The sequence below is a fragment of the Nyctibius grandis genome, chromosome 17 (assembly GCF_013368605.1).
Source record: "Nyctibius grandis isolate bNycGra1 chromosome 17, bNycGra1.pri, whole genome shotgun sequence".
Taxonomy (NCBI): Eukaryota; Metazoa; Chordata; class Aves; order Nyctibiiformes; family Nyctibiidae; genus Nyctibius; species Nyctibius grandis.
The window spans coordinates 1,420,508-1,441,557 of NC_090674.1; the positions used below are offsets into that span (position 1 = coordinate 1,420,508).

General features: G+C 44.8%; 1 protein-coding gene across 9 annotated transcripts in view; it reads left to right on the plus strand.

The window, feature by feature from the left end:
- EIF4G3 (eukaryotic translation initiation factor 4 gamma 3) overlaps nucleotides 1-21,050 on the plus strand; it is a 154,838-nt gene that overhangs the window by 90,048 nt on the left and 43,740 nt on the right. For 5 of the 9 annotated variants that reach the window (XM_068414542.1, XM_068414547.1, XM_068414545.1 and 2 more), the window contains 4 exons: nucleotides 2,419-2,519; nucleotides 5,090-5,212; nucleotides 10,380-10,488; nucleotides 17,846-18,703. In XM_068414542.1, coding sequence (XP_068270643.1) covers nucleotides 2,419-2,519; nucleotides 5,090-5,212; nucleotides 10,380-10,488; nucleotides 17,846-18,703 — 1,191 coding nt within the window. The remainder of the gene's footprint in view (nucleotides 1-2,418; nucleotides 2,520-5,089; nucleotides 5,213-10,379; nucleotides 10,489-17,845; nucleotides 18,704-21,050) is intronic. The other 4 variants (XM_068414543.1, XM_068414546.1, XM_068414550.1 and 1 more) reach the window with 1 other exon arrangement.

Genomic DNA, 21,050 nt, shown 5'->3' on the forward strand with positions numbered 1-21,050 from the left:
AGTGCCCTGGTCTAGTTGCCATGGTGGTGTCAGGGCAACGGTTGGACTCGATGAGCCCAGAGGGCTCTTCCAACCTGGTTGATTCTGTGATTCTGTGGGTGCTGCTCGTGGCATTGGGAGACAAGTAAATTTACAATACAGGCATGGATAATGATGTGTGCAGCGGCCTTTCCCTTAAACCTCAGGATTTCGTAGCCGGCGTGGCTGCTAGACATGAAAATCATCGCGGTTTGGCAGACTGTAAAGAAGGTGAGAAGGGAAAATACTGCAGAAGACAAAACTAGTGAAGATGGACACGGCATTTTTTTTAACTCAGTTTTGCAATTTATCATTCTCTTATATCAGCGAGTTTCCGTGCTACATTGGGAAAGACCTTGAAGTGATGGATGGAAAGGAGGGAGACTAAAACTTGGGTGCTGCTGAACTGGAAAGGGTCGAGAGGCAGGGTGCAGAGCAAAGAGCATCATGCTTGGCTTGGTGCCACAGAAGCTATATTTCTTACCAGAAGTTACTCTTGCTTTTCAGGATTTGCCTTTTTTAAAGTATTTTTCACAGAGGGAGAGCCCTTCCTTGAGTAGCTCGCGCTCTGGCAGGGGTCACAGGCTATCTGATTAAATCTGGTTTCTAGGAAACTAGAAATCAAGATAATTAACACATTGCAGGGCTCCCAGCCTTGCTCCTGGTCTCTCACGTTCTCCAAACTCATGTTTTACACCTGACTGCCTTGGCCAAAGCATTAATCAGAGGAGTTTGAGGCTTCATCACTGGTTTAAAGGAGAGAGGCAGGAGGGTTCTTGCCTCCTGAGCCGTGAGAACGCTGACGGAGACTTTTGTGCCCCGAGGCCAGATCTGAAGTCACCTGCCATGAAGTTCAAAATGAAAAGTTTATTGGGCTTTTAGCAGCTTGATGGCGGTGCTGTGCAATGCTCTCTGCTTTCAGCTACCTGCCTGCTGTTTCAGCAGAGGAGAACCTTTTGTTCTGAGCGTGCAGACATAGAGTCTGCTCCAAGCTTTTGCTTTCCACTGCTCAGTTCGAGGAATGTGTCCTTTGAAGTTGCAGATCAGATTGTGCTGGGCTGGTTTTGTTTGCTTTCCTGGATTTCACCATTTGCTTGAGATAGTAATAACCTCCTGGTTTGGTTACACACACGCAATACAGATTTTCATTCCCGTTTAAAGGTTAGTTCATAGAATCACAGACTGGTTTGGGTTGGAGGGACCTTAAAGCCCATCCAGTTCCAACCCCCTGCCACGGGCAGGGACACCTTCCACCACACCAGGTTGCTCCAAGCCCCATCCAACCTGGCCTTGAACACTGCCAGGGAGGGGGGCAGCCACAGCTGCTCTGGGCAACCTGGGCCAAGGTCTCACCACCCTCACAGCAAAGAATTTCTTCCTCATATCTCATCTCAATCTCCCCTCTTTCAATTTAAAACCATTCCCCCTCATCCTGTCACTCCATGTCCTTGTAAAAAGTCCCTCTCCAGCTTTCCTGTAGCCCCTTCAGGTGCTAGAAGGTGCTAGAAGGTCTCCCTGGAGCCTTCTCTTCTCCAGGCTGAACAGCCCCAACTCTCTCAGCCTGTCTCCAGAGCAGAGGGGCTCCAGCCCTCTGAGCATCTTCAGTTGAAGAATAAATTAGGCTGCTCCAGATGCAAGTGCAAGCAGGCAGTCTATCTAGCATCCACGCTTCGAAGGAAAAAAAAAAACCAGCACCATCTTATAAGTTCACCTGCTATCTGATCCACAGCTCTACTGTGCCACCTTTATTTATGTCTGGCACGTTTTTAAAGCACTCGGTCATTTTGAGCCAGTCTTATTCCATAAAGAAAAACATAATGAAACTATATTGGATAATATGGATGTAATCAGCAACGCGGTGTAATTTTGCAATAATAACCATGGTCGTGCTTTTTTTTTTTGTGTGTGTTGCAGTATGAGAAGAACATTGCTTGTAATTAAATTTTCTGGCTATGCTTCAAACTAGGTTGCAGTTGACCTTGCAAATCCTTTGTAATGGTTTGACTGAATTTCTCTAAAGGCAAAAAACCCCCCACCCAACAACAAACCCACCTGTTTATTAGTCAAAGGAGTCCAAGGATGGGCCACTTTTTGTTTCGTGCCTTGGTGATTTCAACAGCCTCTCACAAATGGGTGGACGTGATCCTTTTTTTTGTGTTTGTGGAGGAAAAAAAATTAAGTAGTAACTTAATCGCTTGTCTTGATGGAGTAGCAGCTTCTGTTTTAGTGGAAGTGGGGAAGAGCAAAATACAGACCAGCGACCATCTGGATGTTAGAAGTTCTGGTTTTTGAAGGCAGGGAGGAGTAGGTGGCCAGTTTGACCTCTTGCGTTTGGTTTTGTTCCATGAACAGATGAACTGAATTTTTCCCTCTTGTTTCTGTCTCCTTGTCCTTTCCTAGGAACACCTTTCTACCCAAGTCAGCCAGTGTATCAGTCAGCACCCATCATAGTGCCTACACAGCAGCAGCAGCCTCCACCAGCTAAAAGAGAGAAAAAAACAGTAAGTGATCACCGTGAACTGACACATCCCTTCTGAGATTGTCCTAGTTCTAAGGTTGAAGGAAATTATTAATGATCTTAAGCTTAAAACTGAGCTTTATCTTCACAGAGAGGCTAAGTCTGGCCTTTCACGCCTAAGTGTAATTAAACATTGCACAGTGCTGTAATGTTAGTCTTATTTTCAATTTTCTATGGGGACTTTGTGCTCTGAGTTTGTGACATCTCAGCCAGTCAAGAGGGAAAACATTTTTCCTGGTTTCATAACGAGCATAATGAACGATCCCCAAGCCTGGCATCCTCAGCTGCCTGCCCTGCTGCTTCGGGTTTTACCAAAGAGCCAGGTGGGAACGAACAAACTCGATCAGGTTGAGAGACTGTTGGGAATTGGTTCAGATGGACCACAAAGACATTGTTCAGTATTATGCCTTGGAAAAGGTAGAAAACCAGGAAGTTGTGGACTTACTTGCAGGTTTGAAAGAACCTGAACACATGACATCATCAAAGTAGGTAGAGGTTTGGAGACCACATTTGCTGTCTTCCTAATTCACTGGTCAGAATTTGAGAGACACAGATTAATGGAATTTAAAGTCGTTTGCAGGTGGATGATGGTAGGGAATAGTGAAGTCACACCAGGTGAATGTAACATTTACACAGGAAAAGTTAAGGGTGGACTTGAACCTGTGAAGGAATAGTTGATTCTAAATGATTGAAAAGGAAGTTACATCACTATGTGTGTTAGAGTGGTTTGAAAACATTAAAAGAACTGTTGCCTGGGGAAAAAAACATGGGGCTTGTACACGTCTCAAAATGCAGAATATTTGTATCTTCTGATTTTTGAAGATGATCTGAGATGACGCTTGAGTTGGGAAACCAGAAGAGCTGAACAACGTGTTAGCTGGGCTTGCAAGAAAGGCCTTTTTTCTGGCTACTGTCAGCAAAGGGTGATGCAACTCCTCTTTTGCCACCTCTTCACCGTCCTCTTCAGTCCCGAGGAGTCTCTTTTCAGCATCCAAAACGTGACATGGCCAGACCATTAATGCCATTTGAAATGCAAAGATGTCCAGAAACACTCAGCTGTGGTTAAGACAGTTTCACGCCAGCGAAGCGAAGTTCTTTGAAGCAGAAAAGCAAAAGGTTTTTTTAAATGCCTGAGATGCTTTTCTCTGGATGTGCTGTTTCAGTTTGCTAATTGGTGTTGCAACTGAAGAAATGAGAGAAATTAAAGGAAAATTAAACGTATATACGTACACACACCCACATGCGCCATTAGTTGAGTATACTATGAACTTCCAGGCAGGGAAAGCTTGATTTTAGTGCCACTGGCTACTTGTCAGGAGGAGGAGAGGGTAGGAATTAGTGCCAACTCTTAAGTCCTTGTTGCTGTGGTTAATTAAATGTTTTAGCAGAAAAACACTAGTGTCTTCTTTTTACTCTGTGAAAAATAAGAGAAGACCACATCTTGTCAACATCCTGAGTACCGTGTGTGTATTCATTTGTCTTCACAACCCAAAGAGTCAAGGAGACATCACACGATACTGAAGCTGATAAATCACAAAACCCTTCTGCACCTAACGACTTTGTACGCTGCTGATGGAAAAAACCACGGCGGTTTCCCGTGACACCCCTGCCCTCGGAAGGGTGATGGCTCTGAGTTTGCTTATGGTTGTGTGTTGTGCTCAGCACAGCGGGGACTTCTGTGGGTGAGTGCAACCAGGAGCTTTTGGGAAGGTGGATGGATAAAAGGTAGCACTGTCTTCAGAGTTATGGAAGTCTTCGATTCTTACATTGAAGTCTAAAAACTCTTATTTCGAATTAACCCGTTCAGCTTGAGTGTTCCCCATATTCAGTGACACAGATCGGCTCAAGTGTCAGCTGAGGATTCAAATGAGTGTTCTCCAGTGGCTTATTTTGGACAATTTTTTTTCTTCCCATTTTTGGGCTGTGAAGAGACTCAAAAACCATACTTGTTTCCTAAATGCTGATGAGTTTCGTAGGACTTAGTTTGTTCTTCTTGCCGTTTCCCATTCCTCCGCTCAGTATTTTTTGTTGGTTTCCTCCTGTTTTATTGGTATGATTCTTCTCAATGTGGAAGGGAAAAACAAAAGGAGCTGATTTGCTTTCCTCCTTTACCCACTGGGTTGCAAGGTCACTGAATTTCATATCAGAGTAAAACATGACCTTTTTTTTAATTCTCGCACTTTCCACTAACTGGCAAGCTGAGTTCTGTAGCTAAACTGTCTTGTAAATGTTCTAAGTTGCAGTAAACGTATTTTCCAGAAGTAGAGACTGTATTCTGAATTACTGGGGTGCGCGTATTTAGACCTAACTGGTGTGGTTGATGATGGTTTTGATTAAATTAGGTTTTGAGATTGAGGGGTGATGTACCATGTGTTTCAAGTTATCGAAACAAACCACAATCCAGCCTTCCTGCAGAGCATCAGCTCAACCCAGAGCATCTCCTACTGAGTGTGACGGAATTACGTCCTGTCCATGCTCTCCTCTCCATAAGCCCTGAGGACAGTGTGTAACGGGAACACTTGTTTTGAATTATTTCTTTGTTCAATACCGTAGATCCGAATCCGGGATCCAAACCAGGGGGGCAAAGATATAACAGAAGAAATAATGTCTGGAGGGGGCAGCAGGAACCCAACGCCTCCCATCGTGAGACCCACTTCCACACCTACTCCACCTCAGGTAAGAAAGTGGCTGCGTAGCCTTCTCCCAGTGACGTCTGCTTTGCTTTGCTGTTTGTCAGAGCCAATTCCTGTATCTTACATCCACACCACTGATCGCCTCAGACACCTGGATGGTCCTAAATTGTCAATGTTCTTCAAGGATTATTTTTTTCCTCTCCAAGTCTGGTCATTTTTACCTTGTAAAATGTGGAGCTGCAGCACTGCTACAAGTTTCCCATCCCTACTTTTGTATCAGCAGTAGATTTTAGAGCTTGTAAAGACTTTCAGTGTTAAAGGAAGAGCCAATATCTTCATGAGAAATGTGGTGTTTCTGTTAGTCTTGTGTACCTGAGGCCAGGCCATATCATGCATGTGATTGATGATGTATCTTCAGTTACATCACTGTCCATACTAATGTCTTTCTGCCTTAGTAGTGTTGTTTTAGAGTAACCAGGATGACTGTAGCTCAGGAATTTTATCACAGAACTGTGATAAATCTATCACAGACTTGGTCTCTGTGTGTTCAACCTTAAAAGTGCATTTTTCTGATGTAGGAAAAAGCATAAATATCCCAAACTGACATTTTTCATAGCTCATAAATCTCTTCTTGTCACACACCTTTGAGTTTGACCCTTTCTAAGTCTCTGTATCCTGCTTCACCTGAGAAGTCCACGTGTAATGTCTGGCAATTAAACTGGTTGGAAGTCCAGGCCTGTTCTAGTCCTTTTTGACCCAGGGCCAAAAGAGCGCTCTCAGACTTGCAGACCAGCAGTCCTGATATGAACATAAGTCCACCATGACATGAACCACTGGGGCTGGAAGGAGCTGCGTTATCTAATTAGAAAATGATTTCTCACCTCTGACCAACTCTTCCCCACGTGCAGCAGGAAGAGGCAATGCCTCCTCGATCTCCCCGCACCATCAGAGATGGAGAGGAGGCGTGTGGCAGCTGCTGTCCTCATCCCAGCTGCTGGCTTGGTGTAGCTGCTGTTTGCTTCACGCATCATCTTAGTTCTCCCTCTTTTTTGGGAGAGATGGGGCTAAGCCACAGGCTGCTCAACTCAAAAGGTTTTGAACAATTGGAGAAGAAACTCTACAAGCCTTGCAAGTTGTCTGTGTTTTATTGGAGGTTGTTGTCCTCTGCTTGGGGGCCTGATTAGATGAAGGTTCTCTGGGTGATGGGTGGGTTTAGATCAGAGCCTGGCTGAAGCTGGGGTCCAGTTTCTTCTTCCAAGTTCTTCCCTGTTTAATGTCACCAGTTTTTTCTAGCTTTTAGGTGAAACAGCCTTTTCGGAGCTAAAATCTTCATTTCCCCTCCACATCTGGGTAGTTTTTCTGCTGACTGTCCTGTCAGCACAAAGCACAAGCTTGCCTCGAGACACCCATTACGCTGGAGCGGGAGCTTGAGGTTACAGCTGAGCCAGTAAAAGTGTAACTGGGATCACTGGGATGAAGTAAGAGCCTGGCCTGCAGATCTCCCCTCCATCACTGGGATAGTTACAGCTTTTGGCCGTTCCCCTGATTCAATCAAATCCTTTTGTCACATGAAGGCATCACTGTTTGCTTTGGCCACCTGCTTTCTCCTCCGGGTCTCCATCGTGGGCAAGCAGCAGCAAGGCACCACGCTCGAGCGATGTGTTTTTGCAACAAGGTCTGCAGTGCTCGACTGGAAAAAGCTGTTTTTCTGCTGGAGAGCAACTACAGCTGGACGGGGAGAGCTGAGAGGTGGTTACGTATAGAATCAATTAAACTTCTTTCTGAGCATTTTCCATAAGAGAAGATACGAGTGATGTAAAACATTGGAGTGGTGGTGAGATCTTCTTGCCATTACTTCACGCTAAATGACTTTCCCCATTAGAAGTGGGGAAGAGTTGAAAACAGCCAGGGTTTGAGGTTGTGTTGATGTGTGGTGCAGCTAATCCAGGCACTTCACCGGATCTTTTTGCATTCTGAAATCTATTTTAAGATGCTACAATTAAGTCAAACAGGATGAAATAAATGTTTTTCAAGAGGAGGTTAATAAGCATGATTTTTTTATCAGCTGTAATTTCTATGCAGAGCACAGCAGTGATGTCCAATCATCTACCCTAAGTAAGGTATGCAAATACTTCATTGTTTAATATCCAGGCTTCGTTTTGATTAGGTACTTGGAACCACTTTTGCTAATCACAGAAGAGCTGTGAAATAGTGCTCACCAGGAAAAGTTCATTAGTGTAGCATAACTGAAAATTTAAGCCCACTTAAGCCAGGAAATTCAAAGTTATTGTCCCAACAGCATCTCTTAATTCATTTCTTCAGAGCAAGTGTAGTATCTTGGATTAAATTAGATCCTGCCTTAATAACTGTGCCTAGTGGCTGAATTCCAGTAGTGGCGGATGTTATAATTTTGAACAGTTTAAAGCAGTAAACTTTAAATATTCAGCCATCATTTTGCTTGAAATGTGCTACAGCTTTTTTGTATTCCCTTTCCCCAGCTGATAAAAGCTGTGAACAGTCAGTGTGAGCTCCATATGAGAATACCTGCCTCTCGAAATGCTCACAATTTAGGTGATGCTCCTGGAATAGGTGCCAGGAGAGCATCATTGCTGTTGTCCTGTTCCACCCCCCTTTGAATCAAACCCTGCAAGTGGAACGGGGTTAATGAGATTTCACCTGACCAAAAAAACCCCAAAACTTTGATAACACAAGCCCAAAGCACCCTCTTCTCCGAGTAGATGAAGTGCATAACGTCAAAAAATCATTGGGCTTCTCCAAAACACGACCCAAGCTGCCAAGACTCCTGGTTTTAACCCTTTCTGGGCTTTTCGTATCTCCTGCTTTGTAGTCAGCATCACTGACCAAAAAAGTGGAGTTTTCCCAGCACCTCCGCAGTGGTTGCTTAATTGCTAAAATGCTTTAAAGAAACTTTAAGAGAAGCTGGCAGTAAGTGGAAATATTGTTTATACATGGACACTATTATCCACGCTTCATTTTTTGCTGGGAAGATAAATCAACCCCAGGACCACGTATTGAATCAGACCATCAATCAATCAATCAGACCGTGTACTATATCAGAATATACCTTGTTTGCTCGGCACAGAAGATCACCTTTTAATGAGTAAGAAATGCTCTAATTTTCCTGGCAAAACTCTTCCAAGTTATCGATGAGTTTGTCCCAGTTTGTGTTTGCTCAGATAGAATGACCCAGAGCAACTCTTTTAGCATCATAAATGATGAGAAGCAACTCTGAGTGGTTTTTTTTTTTCCTAGGAAGTCCCTAAATGCTCCATTTTGAAGCTGAGAGCTTGGAAGGCTCGGTCCTTAAGTACCATTTATATTGCTTTCCATTATCATTCCCACAAAATAAATGAGGGTTTTCCACATTTCTTAAGAAAACCTCTTTACTGACCCAAGAAGTTTCTAGGTTTACAGGCTTCTGGTCCGCTGGTCTCCTTTGGGTCACGCGATTCTCATCACATTCCCCTTTTCCCCCGCCCTGCTTTCAGCCATAAATTTTTTTTCGTAAAATGAAACTAATGATCCGCTGAGGGTGGAGGGAAAAACGTTCTTGAAACCTGCTCGTTTGTAAAACTGTGTTTTCTTTGGCTTCCTTCAGCTTTGGCTGGAGGTAGGGATGCAATTCTTCATCGCTAGTCCAGCCGATCTCCTCGGGATCATTCCTGGAAGAGCAGCAATCCCAAATAAAATTTCAACGCTTCACCCCGCTTACTTAGATTTCTATTTTTATTTTTCCAGATGTGCTTTTTTCACAGTCCTCCTTTACCTTTCTGTTGCCCGAAATGGTGAAAAATAGTGTATTGAAGAGAATTCACTCTTTATTCTGCACCGTTCAAATGCAATAGCAGAAAAAGCTGGAAATAGGAGAAAAAAAAGTCCCAGGAAGAGGAGCAGGTTGCCAGACAGTTTCTTTGTTTAGGGAAATAAGCTTTGTGCATGGATTTCTGATAGCCTGTCTGCAAGAAGGTATTAGACACCCATGCCTGGGGCACTCTGCTTTATTTTGATTGTTTAAAAATCCATTTTCCTACAGATCTTCTGAGAAGTCAGCGTGGCTGTATAGCTGGATGAGAACAGACACTTTAGGTTATTAAATTTAAATTTAGCCCCATTTTCCTCCTTCGCACGGTCCCTGATGCGTGTTTAAGGGGATTTTACAAATGTGAATACTTGATTTGCCCCATCTACGTTCACTCTTAACGTACACAAGTGCTTTACCTGTAAGTTTGAGTGAGTTTGGTGCAGTTATTTAGTCTTACACAAGTTCTTCCTTAAATTATGAGACAAAATACAGGGGATTTTTTTTGTCTTTCTCGACCCTTCATGAACACAAGTGAAGCGTTTGTGCCATTAACGGTGGGGACATAATTAAAATACGTGGTCTCTGCAACAGGCAGTGGCTTTTTCAGTCTTGTGTCTTCGCTGGTCTTGCAATTCTGTTTTTTAATATCGAAAAGCTCAGGTTTACTCCGCGTTGGTTGGGAACCAGCTCCTCCTGCTCTCCTTTAGATCGATCCACAATTGGTTTGATTCTCGTATTACCCAGCAGGTACCATCCCTAAGTCTGTTTGTAGAAGGCATTGGATGGTTTTTTTTCATACAACCCCACAGGTATAACCAGTCTGGATTATTTTCCTGCTGCGATAACGAGTGTTCTACGCGTGCGCATAGAGATACGTGAATGCACTATTCACACACATCATCTATATATAAATAAATACGTAGGAAAAGAAATAAATATATATTAAAATATCTAAGGTGTTTGAAATAACTGATCAGTTGAGAAAGGAGTCGAGTCCAGAAAGCAAACTCAAATTAGGGAGAGGTCCAGGAGTCTTTTGGGGTTTATCTGACTTTTCGCAGAGGACCATTTGTGCCGCTCTGGGAAGAAGCATTCGGGGAACGCGGTGTGTTAATAACTGTGCAGGGCTGCCTCTTTCGTGCTGTTGTTAACAGTAATCATCTCTTTTTCCCCTTTTCCTGCTGCCTTTTCCTCCCTCCCTTTCCCGTGTACTTTTTCAATTTATTCAATCGATGTGTGTATCTGTTCTCTTCATTTTTCCTTGCCTTTTGTTTTTCCTTTCTCTTCCACCCTATTTTCTTCCCCCCACTTCCTTGCTCGTCTTCCGTGTTGCTGATTTTTACATTCACATGCTCATCATCACCCTTTTTTGTCCTTCCAACCCCAGCAGCTGTCCAGCCAGGTCCCTGAGCACAGCCCTGTGGTTTATGGGACTGTGGAGAACACCCATCTCGCTGCCAGCACCCCCGTCGCTGCGACTAGCAACCCGAAGCAAGGTTTGTTGATGGATATTTCCTCTCTGATTATTTTTTTTTCTTTTTTTTTTCTTATTTTAGTTTGAATATTTTTGGCATGGAGACAAGCAGTGAGCAGAAAAAGGAGGGGACGACTTTTCCTCCAGTGGAACGCTTTTAACAACATGTTGCTAAGGGAACTAATTGAAATTTGCCAACGTGAAACTGCTTAAAAATAATTGTATTCAAGCTTGTATGTCCTAAACGTTGTTTCAGAGCACCTAGAGGCGTGAACCTCCTCTTGCCCACGTGCCATCCTTCAGAATTTTGTTGTCAGTAAAATGTTCTTAGCCAGAGTGGCTTTGTATCTTTTGGACACAGCCATAGCGATGGCACGTCACCAGAGCATCATATGTCTCCTCCAGAGCTGCCTGTGTATCCTGTCCTACAGGACACGGACGATTTTAATTAGAAAAAAAAATATTAGCATGCAAAGTGTCTTGTAACAACTTTTGCTGACTTTAGTAAAAATGGCACAGATGGAAAAAGTTTCTTAAAGTGATTACATTTCCTTCTTCTATCTAAGAATATACATTTGAAATGAGATTTTTTTTTAAAGTGTTTAAAGAAAAGGTGACCCGGGAGGGAAGATGGAGCAGCCAAGTCTCTTCCCACTCTGAAATTTTATAGCCATTAAAAAGCTGTGGTTAATAATGCGTATGCTGCCATCACGTTAACGGGTTTGGTGCTGGGAGACGGAGTTGACGCCGCTGTTGGCTTCCCATTTATTCACCCTGTTGCAGCGTTTCAGGTTTCTACCTAGAGCCGTGTAACATGAAAGTTGAGAAGTGCTGTCTTTCACTCGTGAACGTATCGTGTAAACTTTGAGCCTGCTGAGATTTTTTTTTTCCAGAGTATTTGCTAAAGTCCCAGAGAACACAGCTCTAGAAAAAAGAGGAGCAGAAACTGCCTCTGATGCTTCCGAAGTCACAGATCCAAATAGCAGCACGGTCACTGCTTGGAAGTGAAGGGAAATATCCTTGAGGCTAATTTGTATGAGAGTCTAAAATTTACAGAAGATGTTGCTCTCTTACAGCCACAGCGTAGGCTTTAGGGTTTTCCCTCAGTGAGAACTGTTCCACAGATACGTGTCTAGACTGCTGCAGTGTCTAGAAATGGTTGAAAAGGGACCTGTTGGAGATCGTCTGGTCCCACCTCCCACTTGAAGGGGGACTATGGAGAGACCTTCTAGCACCTTCCAGCACCTGAAGTGGCTACAGGAAAGCTGGGGAGGGACTTTTTACAAGGGCATGGAGTGACAGGATGAGGGGGAACGGTTTTAAACTGAAACAGGGGAGATTGAGATGAGATATTAGGAAGAAATTCTTTGCTGTGAGGGTGGTGAGAGCCTGGCCCAGGTTGCCCAGGGAAGCTGTGGTTGCCCCCTCCCTGGCAGTGTTCAAGGCCAGGTTGGATGGGGCTTGGAGCAACCTGGTCTAGTGGAAGGTGTCCCTGCCCGTGGCAGGGGGTTGGAACTAGATGGTCTTGAAGGTCACTTCCAACCCAAACCAGTCTGTGGCTCTATGGCTTTGCCTAGATCTTTGTGCACTTTTCGTGGTCCCTGTCCGTCTCCCCGCTCTGCCAACATGCCCAAGTCCCACTCGCTGCCAGGGACATCCTCTGAGCACGCCAAGGTGTGTGTTGGCCCTGGGACTTGAACAACTGATGACCGCGCTGCTGGCACCAAAATGCATCTGCCCATTCGAGCAAGTTGATGCTGAACCATAAAATCCAGCACTTTACATCACAGTATTTCAACCCTGGGTATGAAAACTTGTATTTCCAGGACAAGCGGGTCTTCTCCCTCTGTCTTTAACTTAATCCCTTTGTAGGCAACTGTAAGTAAACTGGAAGTAAGTGGTCTTTATTTAGTCAGTTACACAGGTCTGACCATGCTGGTTTAAATATAAATCGGTGCTTGAACTAGGATTTAACACTGATGAGCTTTCCTGTGTTTATCTCCGTTCCATCCCAGAAAGATTCAAACATTTGTTCCAGTCCAAAAATTGCTAAAGAGCACATTTATGTAAGCATGGCAGAGAGCGAGCCCTGAAATAACACCGTTAGCGTTCGACTGTGGCCTCGGGGTGGGGTAGAGCTGCGGTGGTGTCAGTCACGGGCCAGGGCGAGTTAAAGGTGAAGGAAGTTTAGACACCATTAAAATTCTTTATTTAAACCGAGCTGGTCACTTGGGGGGCACATCTCTCCAGAAATACGTGCCAAGGTATCAAAATAGTTTTTTACTTTGTACCTAATGTTGAGATTTATTGTTCCAAATTAAAAATTAATCATCGATAGGGTTGCACGGCTTTGTTAAGCAAGCGTTCATTAAAACCAGTATTATTGCTTCCCTTAAGACCCCTCCACCGTATTCATCCCGTGGATCAAAATCTCCCTTGTGCCTTTCCCCTTGAATCAGTTGAAATTTGCTATAATCATGTCTATCATTGTAATTCTGTGATATTCAGCGATGGCTTTGCAGTTATTTATAACTGTGGGCGGCGCTTGGCCCGTGCGCTGGGTCAGGGATTGGGAACGGAGCACGTGTGCTGGGCCTCTGGTGTTTCTCCCTGCGAGTATCTGCAGTCCCTGTTATTTTTGCGTTGAGGTCGTTAGCAAGGCTGAATTTGGGATTGCGTTGCATTTAATATCCTTGGTTTTTTCTTTGAGACAAGCATTTGGCAGCGGCTGCTTTTAAAGCAGCTTCTGGCTTTTCAAGCTTCAAAGTTCCTCTATGAATATAGGGAGGAATATAGGAATTGCTGCTATAATACCTTGAAAAGTGACGTTATTTGGGGGCAAGCAGTGAGCTATGATTCCTGTAGGTGCCCCTGGTGCGTATATATCAGCCGGGCTGCAGAAGGCAAAGATATCGGTGGAGAATTTAGGTCAAGCTGATGGCAGAGCGTGCAGGAACCTGGCTGCGGGCCAGGCTGGTGCAGAACTTGTAATGGGGTATAATTGTGCATGAAATCTAGAGCTGTCCACGTTGACTCAGCTCACACAGGTTCAGTGCAATATTAGGAGTATTATTATCTTCTCCCGGGCAACCAGCGCTAGGACAAGAGGACACAGACTCAAGCTTCGCCAGGGGAGGTTCAGGTTGGACATTAGGAAGCATTTCTTCTCAGCAAGGGTCATTAGCCATTGGAAGGGGCTGCCCAGGGAGGTGGTGGAGTCACCATCTCTGGAGGGGTTTAAGAAAAGCCTGGCCATGGCACTTAGTGCCCTGGTCTAGTTGCCATGGTGGTGTCAGGGCAATGGTTGGACTCGATGATCCCAGAGGGCTCTTCCAACCTGGTTGATTCTGGGATTCTGTGTGATTCTTATTATTATTTTTAAAACTCTTTCCAAATCCTGCAACGTATCAGACATGGAGAACGTATAACATGGTTTGTGGAAAATAGATTAATGTCACGTCCCGAAGTTTGGAAAGCTTCAAGCCCCTCCGCTGACCCTGTGACTCAGTAATGTGTGCTCCAAAAAAAAACCTGCCTGTGAAGCCAACGTCGGTACCGCCTCGCGAACATTTGCATCAGGACAAAAGATGGAAAAATGGCAGCAAGCCCAGCAATTATTTTCAGATAAACACCACGAAGCAGAAACTAATTCTCGGATCCAGTAAAATCTTCCCCATTCGCCGCTCTGGGAAGTCTTTGCCACCGCGACCACCCAGCAACCCAGCTCCCTCTCTGGTTTTAATGTCTTTGCGTGGAGGAGATAGCAAACATCTGTCCTGTGGAGTTGGTGCAAGTATTTCTAACGAAGAGTAATTTTGCAAGATTTGTATTTATCTGGAGATTTAAAAAAATATCTATTGATGGAGCAAGCTTCTGAACAGCCTAACGCTTCCAATAAATACTTTCAAAATATAATGTGAAGGTCGAGGGAGGGGATTCTGCCCCTCTGCTCCGCTCTCGGGAGACCCCCCCTGCAGTGCTGTGTCCAGCTCTGGGGCCCCCAACACAAGAAGGACACGGAGCTGTTGGAGCGAGTCCAGAGGAGGCCACGGAGATGCTCAGAGGGCTGGAGCCCCTCTGCTATGGAGACAGGCTGAGAATTGGGGCTGTTCAGCCTGGAGAAGAGAAGGCTCCGCGGAGACCTTCTAGCACCTTCCAGTAGCTGAAGGGGCTACAGGAAAGCTGGAGAGGAATTTTTTAGAAGGGCATGGAGTGACAGGATGAGGGGGAACGGTTTTAAACTGCAAGAGGGGAGATTGAGATGAGATCTGAGGAAGAAATTCTTTGCTGTGAGGGTGGTGAGACCCTGGCCCAGGTTGCCCAGAGAAGCTGTGGTTGCCCCCTCCCTGGCAGTGTTCAAGGCCAGGTTGGATGGGGCTTGGAGCAACCTGGTCTGGTGGAAGGTGTCCCTGCCCGTGGCAGGGGGATGGAACTGGATGGTCTTGAAGGTCACTTCCAATCCAAACCAGTCTGTGGTTCTATGAATAGTCTTGGCACATTTAGGAAAAGGGATCTGGTTCAATTGGGATGAATTGTGTTGATTTTTTTGTTGGGTTCCCTTCCCAACTGTATGTTGTTTCACATGACCCTTTCTGTAACAGTTTGGCAGGGATGAATGTTCCTTTGCCAGGACTTTTGAGATTTGTTCTCCGTGATGGTTGTTCAAGTGAAGATTTACTTCTCATTAGCCAAATCTGCTCGTCCTTCTTCTGAAATCCCCCCTCCTGAAATCACTTTCCTCCTTGAACTTTGCACACACGGCCTGTATCGGTGGCTAATATATTGGCCAAATAAGGTGTAGTTTGAAGAAAGTATATTTAAAACTCTGGTTTTAAAATGCAATTGTATATTTTTCCCGTGTCTTTTATCTCTTGGAATGTTTTTCTAGACACTTCAAATGCCTTTTTTTTTTTTTTTTGAGCACTCCCATTTGACTCAAGGGAGAGAATACCCAGGCAGTTGTTTATAGCGAGCTGTAAATGTCAAGAATACTCCATGAGTTGCCTGCAAAGGATGTTCCAGAAATCGGAGGTGGCGCATTTTCTTTTCTAAACCAGTTCCCAGGTCCTTTTTCTTCCATGGAGCCTTCAAGAATCAAAATCAGCTGTTGGGATACTTTCTCCCATCTTTTTTCCTCATTCATCACCCTCCAAAGCCACCTCCCTACACGCCTCATTAAGTTGATAAACTACTGCTTTGGCCGTGGTCCTCACTGTAACGCTGAGGGGGCTGTTGACGGCTGGAAGCAAAGTTCTTCCTTGCTCCAGCTATTCCTAAAGATGCGACTTGATGCTCCAAGGAGTTTCAGATGGCTTCTCTTTCAAAACCCCTTTCCCTTCAGCCTATCTGTTGAAGAAGCCCCAAATGGAAAGCCAACAGAGCTGGGAAAGACCAAGCAAAGCCATACCTGTTCAGCTCTACCTGAATTTTGATGATTTGGGGTTGGTTGTAGCCTTTGATTTCCTAATCTGAACAAGGAGGTTTGTGCCTCTGGATTTTCCAGAATTGCTTTTTGCCGTCGTGGCCCTGTCCCCGAGGAGTTCCCTGTTGCTTCAGTGCTCAGAAAGCCTCAGGGTATTTTTGCATTGATGGAGCAGAGCAGGGCTCCCTCCATGAGGACAGATACAGCTGACCTCCTTGTAACAGTGATTTGGAGCTGGACCATTGAGTCCCTGCCATCCGCATGATTGACTGAGTGACACCCATCTCATCCATCTTGCAGAGTTGTAGCACAGAGGTGCTTTCCAAAGCAAGATCTTACAGTCTACAGCTTGTCATCAAATCGGAGGTGGGAGAAGGAGTAGCAGAGATCCTTAGAGATCCTGTAGAGGATCTGAAAAGATCTTGGCTTGTATTTGGTTCAAAAGAAGTGGTAATAAGTGTGTTAAATGGAGTTGCAGCAGACCTTTGGGAGCTGCGTGATGGTCCTGGCAGGGATGGTATCGCAAAGTCTATTGCTAATAACAGGATAAGTACAGGGACTTCTCCATGCACAATATTTTGGGGTTTGGTTTGACAGATGTGCGTATTTTGCTGTGCTCTTCCCACCCTGCTTTGATACCCTTAGACCACAAACATTAAGAGGTAATGATGCTGTTCTTTGGTGGCAGCTGTGCTTAAATAGAATCACAGAATCATTTTGGTTGGAAAGGACCTTTAAATTCATCGAGTCCAACCGTTAACCCAGCACTGCCAAGCCCACCACTAACCCATGGCCCTCAGCACCACATCTACACAGCTTTTAAATCCCTCCAGGGATGGTGACTCCACCACTTCCCAGGGCAGCCTGTTCCAGCGCTTGACAACCCTTTCAGTGAAGAAATTGTCCCTGATCTCCAACCTAAACCTCCCCTGGCACAACTTGAGGCTGATTCCTCTTGTCCTATCGCTTGTTACCTGGGAGAAGAGACTAACACTCTTGGCCACCTGGGCACACTGCTGGCTCATATCCAGTCAGCCGTTGACCAACACCCCCAGGGCCTTTTCCAGCCACTCTTCCCCCAGCCTGTAGCGATGCGTGGGGTTGTTGTGCCCCAAGTGCAGGACCCGACACTTGGCCTTGTTGAACTTCATGCCATTGGTCTCGGCCCATCTATCTAAGCGGTTCAGACCCCTCTGCAGAGCCTCCTGCCCTGCAGCAGATCAACACTCCCACCCAACTCGGTGTCATCTGTGAACTGACTGAGGGTGCACTTGACCTTCTGGTCCAGATCATCCCTTTTTGGTTTTGCGTTCTTTGGGAAAAGGGATCTTTGAAATTTAGAACAAAAAAAGGGGATTGTGTCCTTTAGTCTGATGTGCTGATGGCGATGGACTTGAGATATAACAGGTGGAAAAACAAACTAGATGCTTCTCACGTATTAGTAATGGCGTAACACGTGGTGTCTGTAAAAGAGCGGCCCATCATCGGTCGTGGAGTAGTTTCCCTGTTTTACAAACGGGGCCTGTGGCAGAGTCCCTGCAGCTTGCTGGTGCTCTCACCAGTGTCTCTGCCTGCGTTTTGGAACATGACTTTGCCTGGGTCTTGGTGCTAAAACCCCGGGCTCCTTTGAGGCAGAATCCAAGTAAAGTGTATTTTTGTCTTCTGTAATTTCCATCAAGGAAAATTCCATTTTCATCAGAAGTTTCTGAAAAAAATTCATGTTTTGTAACATGGTCAGAAAAATTGAAGCAGGGGTTGCATTTTCAGATTAGCCAGCCACAGGCTGTCTGGACTTCTCCTTCAGGTGCAAGGTTGCCTTCAGGTGCCTCTGGTGTCTTCGTCGGAGCTTCTTGAATAGTGGGCAGAATGCAGGCAAGGGGGCTTAGATACAGCAAAGGAAAATGGACTTGACTTGCTGTTTGTAACATTGCCCTTTTTTTTTTTTCTCCTTTCCCAGAAGAGAAGCCAAAACCAGATCCAGTATTAAAACCTCCTTCTCCAGTCCTCAGACCAGAACCTACTGTGGAGAAGAAAGATCAAGCTGGCCAGACAACAGAGGCCACCACCTCAGTGGAAACCCCACCAGAACTTCCTCTTGCTCCATCACCAACCCCAGCCGCTCCCGTCGCAGTTGTTTCTACTGCTGCTGCTGCTGTTGTGGCTGTTTCTAGTAAATCCACATTCACAGCTGACTCAGAGGAGAAATGTGAACTCGCTTCCCCAGAAGAGGAGGCAATGCCTATATCTAATGCCGCGCCCTGCACGGACACATCAGACCCTTCACCAGCAGAAGAGGCTGATGCCGAGGTGTGCAAGGAGCCTAGTAGTGTAGCATCTAGTGATATTCCAGTGACTGCTAGTACTAATCTAATTAATGAAATGAACGGAGTTAGTGAAAAAGCAACTGCTGCAGAGAACGTAGTAGATGTAGCCCAGGCGGAAGTTGCGCCATTGACTGTTGAGTTGGAGACACCAGAAGCACCTCCAGCAGAAGTGGAAAGCGTGCCATCTTCCAGTGCTCTTCACGCTGCTCCCTCTCCTCCTCCCACCCCACCTCCCACCCCTCCGCCTCCTTCTCCTCCAATTTCTGTTGCTGCTGCTGCTGTTACCACTACAACACCTTCTCCACCTCCTCTTCCATCTCCTAGTGCCCTCCCTGTTGTTCAGGGAGATTTAGAAGGAGAGGAGAGCACAAGAACTACTCTTAACGAAGAGGTAAAAGATACTGAAACGAAGGAAGAGACAGAAGCAGATGGACAACTGGAGGAGAGCACGGAGGCTCCGAGTTTAAACTTGACCAAGAGTCCTGTCCCAGGTAAGTGTTTGGCACTGTGGTTGTGTGCGGTAAACCGGAGGATGAAGGAAAGTGGTCTTTGGGGTGGTTCTTCTATCAGGTGTTTCCGTTTCTATCTGCCAAAAAAAAATCTGATGGTGCTGCATGACCGTTGCTATGATCACAAAATACTAATCTTTGTTTGCAGAGACAAAAAACTCTCATAACTGTTCATAAAAGGGGTGGCTGACTGGGATGCGCGTCCCAGGGCTTGGCGGGTTCACGTAAGCTGCCAGCGTTTCGCTTTCACGGTGATACAGGGCAGCTCTCCCAAGTGCTGTAGCGGGGGAATTCAGAGGACGCTGCTCTTGGTCTTTCTGAGACGACCGGTCAGTTTGAGGACCTGTTGCTCTGGATTTATCAACCTGTGCCTAACCCAGGTTAACGTTCAGACCCTGAAGCCCTCCGGGTGAACCTTCGGAGCCAGCAGCTTCTGGAAAGCGGTGGGCTGAGGGTTTTTTTCCAACTAGAAAAGATACACCGTGGTGTTAACCAGATGTGGGTAAATGAAACGGACCATTAAAGCTCTTCCAACCAACTGAAGCACTGAGTGTCACACACCTCAGCCTGCCCAGCCTTAATTAACGATGCATCTGGTTTTCCTCTACGAAGGTAACGCATAAGCAAAATTCCCCCTTCTCCTCGCTCAGCTTAGCTGTTCTCTTCTAACTATTCTTGAAATTTTCAGAAAACAAGGTGCTTTAGTTCGGGAGGCGTAAGGACTTGTTACAAATTACTAAAAATTGACATTTCTGCCACTGCGTTTTAAAATCCAGGCTGTTTCTCCGAGTGTTGTTACCTGCCTTTGGTTTCAGTGTCCTGTCGCATCGCTGGTTTAGCATTTAACGGATTAATATAGACCGTCGTCCTTTTATTTGCTGTATTTTCTGTAGCAAACTGCTTTTTTTTCAGGGCTTCCTGGAAATGAAACTGTGGAAGAGAACTTAAATCAATCAATTACTTGTGTTTAGCTGCTGGAGGGAGTATGGTGGTGGCCATCGTGCACGCCTAGCAGTGGTAACACGGTTAAAAGCGTCGCATCTTTGACACCCTGGTTTGCAGTCCCTTCAGAGCTGTGAAGCTGAGGTGGTTTATTTAAATATACCCTTTGAATTTGGTGAGGTTTGGGCAAGAAAGGAGAAACAGTAGGTAGTGATTTGATTTTTGTAGGGTTTTTTAAAAAGTAACATTTAAAATCAGGGTTTTTTTAGTTTGTTCTTTCATAAGCAAGCGATTGATGTGTAATGGCATCGGTAGCATCTCGGGCTACGCTCTGCTGTGGATTAAATTAAATGAAAAGCTGAGACTGGCCTTGTTCCATGTTTGTGTAATGCTGCGCTAGGTCAATATGCTGGATCTTAAATAAAATCCAATATCTGGAGAAGATCAGAAAGATCCCTTCACTATACCAGCCACAGGGCTTTTTTTTTTTTCCTGTTAATCTCTTTCAATTTTTATTTTCCTCGGGTCATTTCACTGCTCTGGCACTTGTTGTTCTTTCAATCTGAGCTACTTCATAACACAAATTAATTTCCTTACAAAGTAGAGAAATGGGACTCTGTTCTGTAAATAAGGTTTTACACAGCCAGGTTCCAGCTTGCAGTATTATTGTTTGCTTTGTAATGTCCTGTAGTTTAAATTAAAAAAAAAATTACTTACAGCATTTTGGGCTTTTTAATTATGCAGAAGATTAATTTTAATGCTTTAATGTCATTAGGCTAGACAGCACACATTAGCCAATACCTTGGCTTTGGCAACAGAGAAACAAATATTTCTCAAGTCACGTAAAAGTTCACTTGAAACTCTGATTGCTATTAAAAGCTCAGTACTTCAAGAAGGCAAAATATTCTCCAAGTCAGTTTTTGGTGCTTTACCCTTTCTTTAATGATATATAATTATGATTTTATACCTGTATTTCTCTGCCAATGTTTTTTTGAGCAATAGTTTTCCAATTCTTCCTTGGAGAGAGGAAGAGAGGTTTAAATAATGTAATCTGGAGGTGACTAGGCTGAATGAGGTATTGCATGTCTGTGCTGTACACTGGAAAATACAGATGCTGAACTTCAGGAGCGAGGAGAAAGGGCTGTTTTATTACATTTTTTTTCTTGGACTAAAAACCAGGAGTCTTTTTTTTATGATCTCTGGAGAGACGATAGAAATTGGGATAAGGGAAACTTCTCCTACACGTGCTGGTAAGCATGAACTCTGTGACTTTTAATAGTATTTCTTTGGGGTTCTCAGCAGAAATGTGTACTTATACAGAGCGGTTTGGTTGGCCACAGTCATACCACTTTATTCCCTTTAGTGGTGGCTCATCTGGTTTGACTGG